This window comes from Anopheles coustani, chromosome 3 (assembly GCF_943734705.1).
Source record: "Anopheles coustani chromosome 3, idAnoCousDA_361_x.2, whole genome shotgun sequence".
NCBI lineage: Eukaryota > Metazoa > Arthropoda > Insecta > Diptera > Culicidae > Anopheles > Anopheles coustani.
The window spans coordinates 28,755,076-28,768,527 of record NC_071288.1 but is presented as its reverse complement, the minus strand read 5'-3'; the positions used below and the strand labels follow the sequence as shown (position 1 = coordinate 28,768,527).

Below are 13,452 nucleotides of genomic sequence, written 5' to 3'. Positions count from 1 at the left end.
CGACGGTGTGGGACAAGTGGAATTGCTAGCGTTATGTTCCGGGCATGATAATAATATCTTTCAGAGTAAAACGGCGCAAAAGTAGCAACGTGTCCTCAGTGCTAATATGTTACCTGGTTATCATGGCATTGGCACGTTTCACAGTCCTATTTTCTCCGGACATGACGATCATTACAAAGTTTAATAATTATAAAGCAATATTGTTTCCAAGTGGTCGACCATTCATGTAGAGTTGTAGATTTCAAAAGATGTGTGGTTAGGAACAGGGACGAAATGACGCCATCCTGATGAAAACTTGCTATCTTTCGAACCGTTTGGTTTGGTCGTGTTTTTATCTCCTTATGAGTTTGAACGAAATAATATATTATTTTCCCGTGATTGGGATATTAGCGCTGGGTGTAGGAAACCGGTTTTCTGTCTCCTTTATTCTAGCGTCAAGAAATGAGTATTAATAGATTTGTAAGCATCAACTGTGTAAACGAACTTCTACTAATCGTGATTCGGCAATGAAGGTGGTGTAGTTCAGCAGAGGCACATGGCGTGTGTGTATTATGGGATATGGATGGAAATTCGAATAAATCATGTAACTACCGTTGTAGTACTTTCCCGTACTCGTCCCCTAGAGTTACTAACTTTACACAATATACAATGGGAGCACCACGAAATCCAGGATTTACGAACAATGCACAACACAACGATGAGCTATATCGGACCGTGGGGGTTGTACGTACTAGGCGAGACGTGGGTCTTGCGCTAGAATGATCTAGTTAAAGTACTAATTATGAGGCGATGCGGAATGAAATAAAGAGAGTTTGAAGATGTGTAATAAAATAATTTTCTACTTTGGTGTGGCGAACAAGCGTGTGTGTTCCGTGGGATAATATTAAAACTCCAAAGCACGTAGATGGTTTAATGCTACTGAGCCATTCTAAATGAATATGAAAGGAAGGAAACGAGCGGAACTGTATTCGTTAAGATAAACGTTACATGAATAAGTAAAACTGTACACGATACTGTCCTTTGAAATACATCAGAAAAAGTATGTTAGATTATGGTTTTTTCTTCGATGAGGAAAGAAAACACTAACCTTTGAAAGGAATTCCAACGTTAATGGAAACGGTGTTTTATTCAAAAGTTAACTGATCGTTTATGTCGTTCATGTAGTTCATAACTGAGGTGTAGATGGCGCTCAAATAACCGGAATGTTTTCTTATACAATTTATTTTATCCAAAGCTAGGTAGTACGGGAAAAACTTTGTTCTGTAAGTTGTTGGTTTCATAAAGAACATTGGATGTGCAAATCGAATTAAAAAGTTATTAACAAATTCCCTTTTTCCGGTCTTTATTTTGAATTGTGTCAAATTTCCTTGTCCTCCTGTGGAGGGGTTTGACGTTTCTGTCAAAATGTAAACAAATTGCTGGTTTGTTTGGCAAACCAAATTACCGGCTTTCTTGCCGGCTCTGTGTGAATGTAGTTTGCGGGAAGAAATAAAAATTTCGCCCAAAACATGAGCCTTGAGGACGACGATTTGGATGCAGCACTTGCTTGTTCAGCCGACCAAGCCGAAAACGAAGCGAATAAAGCTGAGGCAGGCAAGGAAGATGCAACTCTAACTCAACTGGTGGATGCTGAGGAGTTTCTCGCTACGGAAGGTGTCCCATTGCTGGAGTACGAAAAGCAGATGTTCTTGGATCTATTGCTCACGGATGCGCTGGTAGTTTGTGCAAAGTGAGCGAAAAAGAGCAAATACCAATCTGTTCGTTTCTAGTAAAAGTTGCTAAACTGCACTTTTTATGTTGTAGAGGCATTAGCTACGAACGCGTGATGCTAAATTTGCTGAAGATATTCTGCGACAATTCCACGCTCGTTCTAGTGGTCAATTGTTCGGAAAGCGAGGAGCAGTACTACAAAACTAACCTCGAACAGACGGAGCACATCCACGAATCGGCCAAGCTGTCAACGGAGCGAGAGCGGACATATCTTCAGGGTGGCATACAATTTATCAGCACTAGAATCCTGGTGGTGGACCTGTTGAAGAACCGAATTCCGATCGAGCTGATCACCGGGGTGTTTGTGGTGCGGGCGCACGAAATCATCGAATCGTGCCAGGAAGCGTTCGCCCTCCGACTGTACCGCCAGCGGAACAAGGTTGGCTTCGTGAAGGCCTTTTCCCGCAATGTCGAAGCGTTTACGTACGGGTATGGGCACGTGGAGAAAGTGATGCGCAATCTGTTCGTGAAGGAACTTTTCATCTGGCCCCGGTTTCACATGACCATCCAACGGTCTCTGAAACCGTTCGAGCCGGCAGCTGTGGAGATCCAAATACCGATGACGCAGAACATGATTCTGCTGCAGACACATCTGCTCGACTTGATGAACTACCTGGTGAAGAGTATCAAGAGTTTGAACCGGTTCGTCGAGCTCCAGGAGGTGACGGTCGAAAATTGTGTGACGAAAAAGTTCCACAAAATCTTGCAGGCACAGCTGGACACCATTTGGCACCAGTTGAGCTCGCAAACCAAGCTAATTGTGGCCGATTTGAAGGTGCTTCGTAGCCTAATGATGTAAGTATGGGACTAGCGTTGGATAAAGGCCTGCTTTGCTTGAAGGGGATGCATTATTTTAGATCTTGCCTGTATGGAGACTCCGTATCATTTTACGCCTTGCTTAAGCGCTACCGGACGACCGAATATGCGCTAAACAATTCCGGGTGGACTATTTTGGATGCGGCAGAAAAAGTATTCACTCTGGCTAAAGAACGGGTCTACAACCGAGAAAATGGTATAAAAACATATCATTGTCCACTTGTCGATTTATCTTGATAATTACCATTTTAGAGTTTGAACCTGAGCTGTGCCCAAAATGGAAAGCCCTCTCGGATGTGCTGCGTGTCGACATCCCGAACGAAATAAAGGAAGCGGGAAAAAAGATTCGCAAAAAAGAGGAACGCCAAAAGTTTCTCCAGCAGCAGGTGAAAATACTGATCCTCTGCCAGGATCCACGTGCCTGCTATCAGTTGAGTCAGTTTTTAACGCAAGGACCACAGCGCTACCTATTCTATCAGGCGTTAAAGAACGACATTTCGGTGGCGAAACTGTCGGAAAATTTCAAGCACATCCCCGACGAGGTAGATATGGCTAGTTTTCAAATCCGGGAGTTTGAGCCAGTGACAAAACCTCCCGTCAAAGCAACCCATATGGGACCGCCAGCGGACGTTGCTGGAACCAGTAAGGATAGCGGAACCACGGCAAAGGGTGGTTTCTTACGGGAGAGAATCGCCAAAAAACGACTTGAGGTGGCGGAAGCGGAAGAAGCACGCAAACGCAAAGAAAAGGAAGAGGAAGAGCTAGGCCCGGAAGGGGACAGGGAGGAAGCAAAAAAGTCGGACATGGAGAAGGAATTGGCGGCAACGGCGGCCGCCCGAAAAGAGGAGGAGGCCGATTATCAGAGATACTTTCGCGATTCGTATGTCCTCACGATGTCGCAGAAGATGCCGGAGGATGCACTGGACAAGGCATCCGAATTGGATGTGAGTGTGTTGGAGAGTGGAGTATTTGAGCCGTTCACCGAGATGGAAAACATGGACATAACGACGGTAGTGAAGGACTGCCAGCGGCCACTGGTGTTCATCCAAACGTTCCGTAGCGAAAGCAATGGGCTCGGATCGTTGGATCGCACGCTTGAGCAGATCCACCCGCGATATATCGTGATGTACCACACGAATGTGACCGCCATCCGGCAGATCGAGGTGTACGAGGCGCGCCAGCAGCGCAAAGAAATGGCCCGCGTTCGGGTGTACGCCATCATCCACTCGAAGACGGTCGAAGAACAGTCTTACCTCACGTCATTACGGCGCGAAAAGCAGGCCTTTGAATTGCTCATCGAAACAAAGAGGGTAAGTCAGGTCGTATGCGACTGTTGCTATGGACAATGTAATAACACTTGAGACAGTATGACATTGGAAATTACAATTGCAAATTTTAACAAGCTTAATTCTTCATCTTATAATTTTGATTATTTATTTATCACTTCCTAATGTTTATACTTTTCCATTTCTATCCCAGACGATGGTTGTACCCGAATATCAGGATGGAAAATCAGAAGATACAATTTTGATGCTGCAGAAGAAACAGGAACTCTCGAGCAGACAAGCCGGAGGGCAGGAGGCGAAAGACACGGGTGAAATTGTGACACCCCGTGTGATCGTTGATATGCGAGAGTTTCGCTCCGATCTACCATGTCTTATCCACCGGAGGGGCATCGACGTCGTTCCTTTAACCATTACGGTAAGATATTCAAGAAACAAAAATCCAAAAGTAGCTTCTATTTTTCATGGGTTTCATCTTTTTTCTTCTTCCCGCCAGATTGGAGACTACATTATTACACCGGAAATCTGCGTAGAACGTAAGTCTATCTCCGATCTGATCGGTTCGCTAAACTCGGGCAGGTTGTACAATCAGTGCGTACAAATGACACGCTACTACGCTAAGCCGATCCTGCTGATCGAGTTCGACCAGAACAAGCCGTTCCACTTTCAGCGCTATTTCATGGTATCGGGCAGTGGTGGTGGTGGATCTTCCTCGTCGGCCGGTTCATACAACGAAGACATCATGGCTAAGCTGCAACTGCTAACGATACACTTTCCCAAACTGCGGCTCGTCTGGTCGCCCAGCCCGTACTCGACGGCGCAACTGTTCGAGGAGCTGAAACAGGGCAAAGCGGAACCGGATCCGGAGGTGGCCGTGCGGTTAGGCTCGGACGAAACGGCCGGCGACGAGCAGGACATGGCGGCCGACACGGGGCTACTGCTGAACGTCGATGTGCAGGAATTTCTAACGAAGCTGCCTGGCATCACGGCGCGGAACGTTGGCAAGATTATGCGACGGTGTCAGAATTTGCGGGAATTGACGCAAAAGTCGGAAGCCGAGCTGGAGGAGCTGCTAGGCGGCCAGGCGCTCGCGAAACAGCTGTGGGAAATACTGCATGTGGTACACAAACCGGCCCAACCGGATGCGAACGATAAACCGTACTCGGCGAAGTTTCGCCGAGGTGGACGGAAGATGTGAATACGAAGGGCTGGCGCATGTAGATGAATGAGAAAGGATTAGCTGTCCTCAGGGGGTTCCTTAGTGTGTCTGATATCTTTTCCGTTTAATCGTTTCATTTGTCTGTAAGTATTAAATACATTTGTTATTTTCATTTCTTCATCTTAATCACTTTGTTTCGATTTAATGCTAAGTGGCTCATCATGTGATGGTACCTTTATGTCGTAACCAGTGCCAAAGATCGCAATGGTGCGATTAGATGTCTGATATAGATTGTTTTCAATGCCGTCTGGTCGTAAGAGACTGAATAATCAAGATAGTAAGACTGACTGAATGACCGAGTAGTAGGGAATAAAAATAGGATTATTGTATTTTTAACTCCGGGTGTTCATGTCCTCTTCTTCCTTTTTATTCCACCCGCCAGGGTTATCGATTACATGAAATGTTTCTCCGGAGCTAAAGAAATGTTCCTTCCGGTTTTTGCACCGCTTCGGCTCCAGGGCTCATTTTCTTCCCATCCGCTGCGCCTCTCCAAGGGGGCACCGGAATGCTGCGATGGATAATGATGCGCAGCAATCCGGGGGTTGATTTTACCCCAGGACGGACTGGGTGTTCTATTAAAAAGAGGGCACCGCACGGCAGGAAATGGGAAAATTGAACCAAATTGTATCCCCCACAGTCTATTTCCCTGCTCGGTTTCCGCTCTGGACGACCGAAGAGATGATGGCGGGAGCATCGTCGCAAGGGAATTCCCGTGAACCTTCGCATAAAATGAAGGGAAATTTCGACCCGAGCTGAAATTCCACCACCCTTGCGTTTGCAGGCCGTTGACGTTTGGATTAATTTTCACACCAGGCAGCACACGTTTTCTCTGTGTGTTTGTGTGTGTGGCTCTGTCTAGAGGTTTCTACTGCGAGTCGAAGCGCCGGGGTATTCTTGCACAAAAGGCCAAATCAGTGGCAAACAGTACGACTTCCGGAACAGGAAAGATGGGGCAAGTAGTGAATTTGTTTATCCAAAAACAATTCACATATGATTATCGAAGGGTTTTTCCCCTCCGGCAAACGGGAGTTTTCGCTAGTAGTTCCCCTCTAGCCGGCTCCTTGTTGGGACGGGTCAAAGCACTTTCTTCGTAGACCATGGCGCACGACGCAGATCCAGTGGAATTGGAACAAGACTCCTGGGAGGGATGGCAATGGGAAGGCTGGGTCATATAAAAATTTGATTATTTACATTTTTATTCATTCGGGGAGTATCTTTTCGGCGCTCCGTCCTCGAATGGGATTGGAATTGCTCTCAGTGCACTTGCGTATGTGTGCGTGTGGGTGTGTGTGTGTGTGACAAGAGATTCAATGCACCATCTTCACCGGGAGGATACGACTTCCTGGGACGAACCGGAACAACGGCACCATCTGGAGCGGTAGTTTGGGGGGAGCAAAACTTTGAACTGAAGAGCCGCTTGTTGTTTCGTCCGCTTGTTTGTCTTTCCCGACTTACATCAACAACCGTGGACATGTGCACAGGAACTGGTTCGCCGGATACAACGTGATGGATGAGCGGTGATGCGTACAATGGGATGTGCGACCGGGAGATAAGGAAACAATCTTTTTCGGCTGTATTTCTTTCACCCCCCGTCGAGGAAGTAGATACGTCCTTCCCTGCCAGTACCGCGTCCACTTTCGGAGGGTCACGTGCGACGAGTAGTTTTGGGGCGGATTGCAAGGATTCCCCGCCCCTCCTGTCCCCCCACATACACGCTGCCTGCCGGGAGCACCACTGGGTGAAATATTAGTGTATTGTTGTTTTATTGTGGCTGTTTCCTTTCTTGTGGTTGTGTTTTTTCTTCTCTCTCTCTGTACCAAAAACTTTGGCCATTCCGGTTCCGCGGCAATGATGAGTCATAACCGCAAGGATGTGCGCGGGGTTTCGGCAAAAACCATTGAAGCGAGGACGAAACCGTTTCCCGCTCGGCCATTCGGGTTTAACCGTTTGTGGATTGGAGGAATTGGTTTTTCGCGTGCTTTGGTCAACTGACGCCACGTTACGTCCCACGATGATTATCTAACGCTCACGGGTTTTCTTGTGGGAACAAAGTTACAGGAGTGCTTTTAGGTTGATCTTGTTGATTTTGTTGGTCCATATTTCGTACGATTTGTTGCTTCGTCTGTTTTTCGCACGCCATAGATCGTGCGCTGCCACAAGAGAGGCCAATCGTAATTCTGGACTATTTTCAAATCATGCAAAAATGTCCAAATTTCGTCATGAAATTAAAATTTGGCAACCATAATCGTTTACCGGTCTTATTAGGGCAAGAAAGTGGTTGTGCCCCAATCCAACATCTTGCCTATTCTTGGTAGACAAATTATTTGCCCTTCAACAATTTTAAAGTGGACAAAAGGTTTTTACTCAAACTTGTCTTTTGTTTGTTTGATTATTATATGAAACGTGTCGAACAAACTAAATTGAGCACTTCCGTTTATCCCCCAAAACTGCCCCGGCACTCGCGTTGCGACCAACACTTCCGGTCGCTGTCGATTAGTCAACGCTGTAAGCAATTTGTTTTAATTTATGTACAAGTCTGCGCGGTATTAATCAAATTAACACTCCATTCGTGGCGCTCCGGGCGTGAATGCTGAATTTGTTTTAATGCGGCTCGCTTTCGTCGCTTCCGGGGACATTATTGTTTGTAAAATCCTTAGTGCCAAAAGAGGCATTTCGATCACACAAAACGACACACCAAGTTCATTTCCCAATAGAGTTACGTTGACTTACCGGCATTCTTTGGGTAGGATATATTTTTATTAGCCCGTGTCTTCAGCAGACCGAATCGACGGTGTTTTTTATGGTGGAAATTTAAAGCATCTATAAACGATGGTGGCAAGATGCTGTACCTAGGGATTTAAAGGTGCGATAGAATTTGAACAGCGAATGCAGACACACGGTGCCGTCCACGGTCAGTTTGATTTACCGAGCAAAGAAAATAGTCTACACCGATGCCCACTGCCCGTCTGTTTGCATGGAACATTAAGCGCAAATATCGCGCACTTTGTTGGGCACAAGACGGACCTTTCCTTTTGCTTTTTTTCCCCGCTTACTACGCTCCCCCCTGGTGCGGATCCGTGCTGCGAATGGCCATGAATATTAAAACGCTTTCCACCGGCGCTAATTCCTATCGAAGGCGATAGCACCGCCAACGCAGTGGCCGACGGTAATTAACCCAGTTCGAAACACCACCACCGTGTCGGTCGGTGTTTTGGGGATGTGTTTTTTTCTCTCTGTTTTTGGTAAATCCCCATGTTAGCTAACTGCACATTATCCATTTGCAATCGGTTTGCCGATCCTTTTAATTTCTCCCGTTTAGTGTGAGAGGAATTGAGGGGGGATAGCTGCAATTAAATTCCATTTAATTAAATGTAAGTTCTTTCTCTTATGTTTTTTTTTATCCATCCCTTGCAGATAGCGTGTCTTCTTTACAGGAAGGATAGATCGTGGAAAAGCCGGCTCTGGTGCGGGACTAAAATCAATATTTTACTGGAAAATAGGGTGGTCCAGCGATTCGGCAAATAAATCTGCCGCGGACCACGAACTGCACGAAGGACAATTATCGGGCCCGCGCGATGGGAATTGCAATTGTTCGGCGCAAGGATGCATTAAATAATTGTCTTCGCAGATATTCACTGGCGGCCGTTTGTTACAGTTGTGGACGGGATGGAAAATTACATCCTATTCCTTTAGATAAGTTTACCATGGTTTAAGATGGGCTGAAATGTTTTATAACTCGGTACCAGGAAGGTCATATTTGAATTTTTAGTTATGCTTATTGGAAAGAAGCGCGCAATTTAATACTAAGGTCTTCCTTTCTTAGAACGAATTTATCTCGTTTTCGTTGTAACTCGTTGCCATGGTATTCGGTAGCAGGCTTTATCTGCTTTGTGACTTTGTTGTTTGTTTGTACAGCCGCCTACTCCGCTTACCAACCGTTTATCCCCACAATCCGTAAGCGAAACAAACATCCACCCTCCCCCCTCGTCTAATGCACCGGAACAAGAAGCTAACAATTCCTGTTAACCCAACGATCGGATCGGCGGATGTACCTTTCTCCCAGGGTTTTATGGTACCATATGCGTAAGTGCTGGGAAAATTGGGTGACCAACCAAATGTTCCTTCACTCCGTCTGCATCCAACACAATCAAATTTGCATGTCATTTTTCTCCGGCCGGCAGTGAAGAATGTCACTTGGCACGTGTTTCGAACGTGCTTCACAAAGTTGCTTGCAAAAAGGGAGTAAGGCAAAAAGGAGCAATCGTTACTTCTCGCCCGCTCCAACGGATGGTTACGACGATGGTAGCCTAACGTCCTATATTCCAATGTGCGATGACAGCTCCTAAACACATCCTCGAGTGTGTGTGTTTGGCCATGATGCGTGATGAAATTTTAGAACATAAAATGCAAAACGAAGTGTAAATGGGTACGTCACCATTGCAATCCATTTGCACACTGTGTACGGCCGTGTACGGCTCAGGATACCGTGTCCTACTAGTATTCCTTGCGATAGCTTTCACACCCTGCGAGGAGGACGACTCCTGAAGCTGGCTGCTGTGAAGTCGCTTAAGGGATCGGGAGTGGAGTGTGTATGTGCAAAAATTTGCATACAAACGCCTCGTCGACACGATGCCAACGGTCCTACGCAGCTTCAACATATCTTCATAGCCAGCATCTTCGGTCGATGAAAATCCAGTTATGAACCATCTGGTGTTGGTGGTGGAGACGACCGGCAAGAAACACCGGGAGGGAATGATGGACGATTCTTTGCAGTCGACGAAGAAAGGAACCGGTCCTGTATATTACTAGCGATGTTTGGGGAGGGATCTTGGAACGAGTGAAGTTATGTTATGGGCTTCCAAGTATGCTCGGGTGGTGGATGCTGGGAATGTCAGTATTCGCAGGTGCATACACCATCCGGTTGATGTTTCTGAAGTTCGGGGAGTTGTTTTGTTGCATGGAAAGCAAGCGGGTTTAGAACTTTCCCCAGGCAGTCAGTTATTTGGCAGAGGGAGGAAAAATATCTATAACAGACGGTAGCCAAAACCAACGCAACCAACGTCGGTTCACGGTGTATGTATCCTTGTGTCATCTCCTGCATCCTTCCGCTATCGGGATGGAGCAGATTAGTGGACATGTTTTGAAAACTCTACAACTGTAATTGCAGCTCGGGTGACGAAAATGTTCATCCTTCGTCCGTTCGGTTCGGGCCCCTTGTCATCGATTCGTCAGAAGTCTGCTCACGTGCTGCCCGGACCGATCAAAATGCGTCCAGACACCGAGGCTCCCAGAAAGCCTAGGGCTGGCCGAGGTTCGGTTCTCTTCCTGCTTCATTACCTTTTTCTGATAGGTTCCTCGCTCCCTCTGGTCTTACTTCCTTGTACCTCGGTTCCTTGGATGTTCCGATAAAGATGAATATAAATGATAATTTCATTTCCTGCTTGCACAAGTTGCGAGGTCAACTGATGCGATTTTGGGGGAAAGAAAAACCACCGCATCGGATATTGAACAGACCCTTTGACGAGTTTCTTCACTTTACCGGTGCGGCTTCTTCAAAGTTCTGAAGGATCAGGAACGAGTCAGAGCTCAACGAACAGGAGCGTTTGGTTTAATTTTCATTCCATTCACCTATTCGCTTCCGGAATGTTTGAGTAGCAACGTTCGGCTAAGTGTAATCCAAGATGAAAAAAAAGGGTTTTGAAGATGGAGTAGATATTAATATGTTGTTGCGGGAAGCGGAGTTATTCCGACGTGTAAGATGAGAGTAGAATTATAATTCATACGATTAACTGCAATGTATTTTTGATGGAATTCTAACGATGGGGAGAAGAGATGAGTTTCAGTTTTATGATAAGGTTTAGCAACTCTAAGTTGATTCATAATATTTCTATGGCAAAATTAACTGTTTATGGTTTGTCTGGTAGAAAAGAAATGGCAAGCTTCAGTGATAGTAATTTAATTTCTCTAACTTTATTGTGCTGGTAGATATTGAATTCTAGTTACTAACACTCCTATAGGATGTTCTGCGAAATGTCCCACCGGCGTGTGTCGTTTTACTCTAATTTAGTGGAGAAAATCAATTTTTCTACCGGAACAGTTCATGGTTATTCATATATCATTTAGTTTTGTACAAGTTTACCACGTATTCGAATTATCCAATTTGCGCGACATGAGCGTACGCCCGCGTTCGGTCCAATTCCCCCGTGGCCACATCATCCCCGCCGTAACTGGGCTTTTCCGTCCAGTCCATTGCGCAAAAGGCGGCGTGCGGGTGCGCTATCGAATTTTACAAATAATAAACAATAAATCTCATTTTTCGTCACTTCACGGTTGATTTCGTGCATTATATTGCGTGCGTGGGCCGAGATTGAGGCCAAAAATGTGTCCCTTTCCGTTCCCGGTCACTCCCTCGAACACACACCGGTTGGAAAAGAGATCGCTGGTGGTTTATTACATTCAACTACCAGGGGTTTTTTTTCGTTTGCTTCGGAAACAAATGTGTAATTTTTTTTCCCAATTTTCCTTTTCACTTTCTCGCCCTACGATTGTGCAGCGAATAATGCATTCCCCCTGCCGCGGGTGGACAACTTATTTTCCTCCATCGATTCGCCAGGCACACAGCGTGACGGATTTTTGCGAAAATATTATTCCACCCGAAACCAATCGTTGAGATTAAGACGGGAGAAAGATGGCACGGTCGTGTACCAGTTCTGGCAGAAGGGTGCCTTGGAAATAGCTTCCCACTAGGCGGAAACTAATTCCCATCCCATAGAGGACGAGGTGGTCAGTTTTGGTTGATACCCGTTGGTTGATAAATACAAAAATGGCCGCGTGGATGAAATGTTGTGCACATTGATGTCAACGATTGTCGTCACGCTCGCTAGATTGACGTTTGGCCGGTAGCGGGAAGGGAATTGATGTCCCTGACGGGGAAGGGAGGCGTGGGACGGAACATGGTTTGCATTATGCATCAGCTCAATCGGACACGTGGGAGCTTGGTGTTCTTTTTTTTGCGCAGTAAATTCAACTCTAGCCTATCTGATCGTAGGTCACTGTGGTGAAACCTTTTTGCAACAATTTCCGTTTTATTAAATGCTGTATAAAAATAGCAAAGTTAATTATAACCACCGTTAATTTCGACTAGAGGAAAAAGATTCATTTTGCGTCCTTAATAATTCATAGTCATCGGATTAAATGCCTAGTGGCTTCTTTTTCCTGAATAAAATCTATCAATAACTATATCGTAATAATTGGCACAGGAAGGAACCTTCTTTCCGAAACCAACAGAGTGGTATAAACTTTTCCACCTAATCATACTTAACGATTATGGTAAGCTGCAATTAAAAACGTGTAGCAAACCCCACGCTGTCGTTAAAATATTGATCATACCCGGTAGCAACGATGGCTACGACTACCAGCTCCACGTGGGAGCTCCCTCGGCTCAAGAACTAACGCCGGAGCAGCAGTAGATGAATCTTATTGCATCGGTCTACGTAATAGAAGCGAAAGTTAAACGCAACCCGGGCGGAGAAGATTGATTGAATCCTATTACGGGTATTAGAGGTTTTTTTTTGTCGGGTTCGTAGCTTCAGTCTGATGTTTTCTCACCAGATCGATCGAACGTCTCCTTATCGTTATCGTTCATCAACAAATTCAATCAATAATTGCACGGCGTGTGAGCAGAGGAAGGGCGGAAAAAACCAGCGTTGGAAGCTGGTAGATTAAATGAAATCGTCCAGATGCTAGGGGCAGAAGATGGTTCCTTTAAGCAACCATTCCTTTCTGATGTTTTCCCTTAAAACATGGTAGGCCTGTAGCTTGCTTACAGCTATCGTTTCTTGTTTTTGCTACTATTTAACTTAACAGCGTAGGCCATGCTTTTTATTTTGCAGGAAGCATTTTAAATTGTTTTCTTTAAAAAAATATAGATTCTTGTGTTCTTTACCATTCGTTTTTTCAAACTAGGCCTATCTATGGTTGTCTTCGTATGGTTGAATAATATTCAGTTCAATACGATCCAACCAGGAAGAATGTACTTAAGGTTGAATGCCTTCTTCATTCTTAAAGGTCGTTGGCAAACTATTACAAATTAAACGCCTACAGCATGTTTATTTGATCGAGTTTGATATCATAAACCGAATTTTGCTATAGTTTTTCCCAAATTTCTTTTAATGTGTGCACACCATGCAGACTTCCTCGGGTGTTCTCCTTTCAATCTTCCTGATTGTTTTCGATGTATGGTGCACTTCGGCTTACGAGATGCTAACCACCACTTTCCAAACTCATCCCTAAGTCGCTACCGTTAAAGTGAGAGTGTGCTCGTTTTAAGGATTCCGTCTATTTTGTATCGCACGGCTACTTACT

At 45.4% G+C, this 13,452-nt stretch overlaps 2 protein-coding genes across 3 annotated transcripts in view; both read left to right on the top strand.

Moving 5' to 3' along the window:
* Positions 1 to 13,452, top strand: part of LOC131258941 (vacuolar protein sorting-associated protein 37B) — a 492,072-nt gene that overhangs the window by 337,903 nt on the left and 140,717 nt on the right. The gene's annotated exons all lie outside the window — the stretch shown is intronic.
* LOC131258920 (DNA repair endonuclease XPF) lies at positions 1,498 to 5,324 on the top strand. 2 transcript variants are annotated; one of them, XM_058260320.1, is made up of 7 exons: positions 1,498 to 1,729; positions 1,804 to 2,565; positions 2,628 to 2,782; positions 2,839 to 3,128; positions 3,297 to 3,896; positions 4,066 to 4,287; positions 4,366 to 5,324. In XM_058260320.1, exons 1-7 carry the CDS (start codon positions 1,509 to 1,511, stop codon positions 5,065 to 5,067), a joined length of 2,952 nt encoding a protein of 983 aa, XP_058116303.1. In that variant the 5' UTR covers positions 1,498 to 1,508; the 3' UTR covers positions 5,068 to 5,324. The 2 variants fall into 2 exon arrangements, with proteins under 2 accessions (XP_058116303.1, XP_058116302.1); XM_058260319.1 differs by having other exon boundaries at positions 2,839 to 3,896.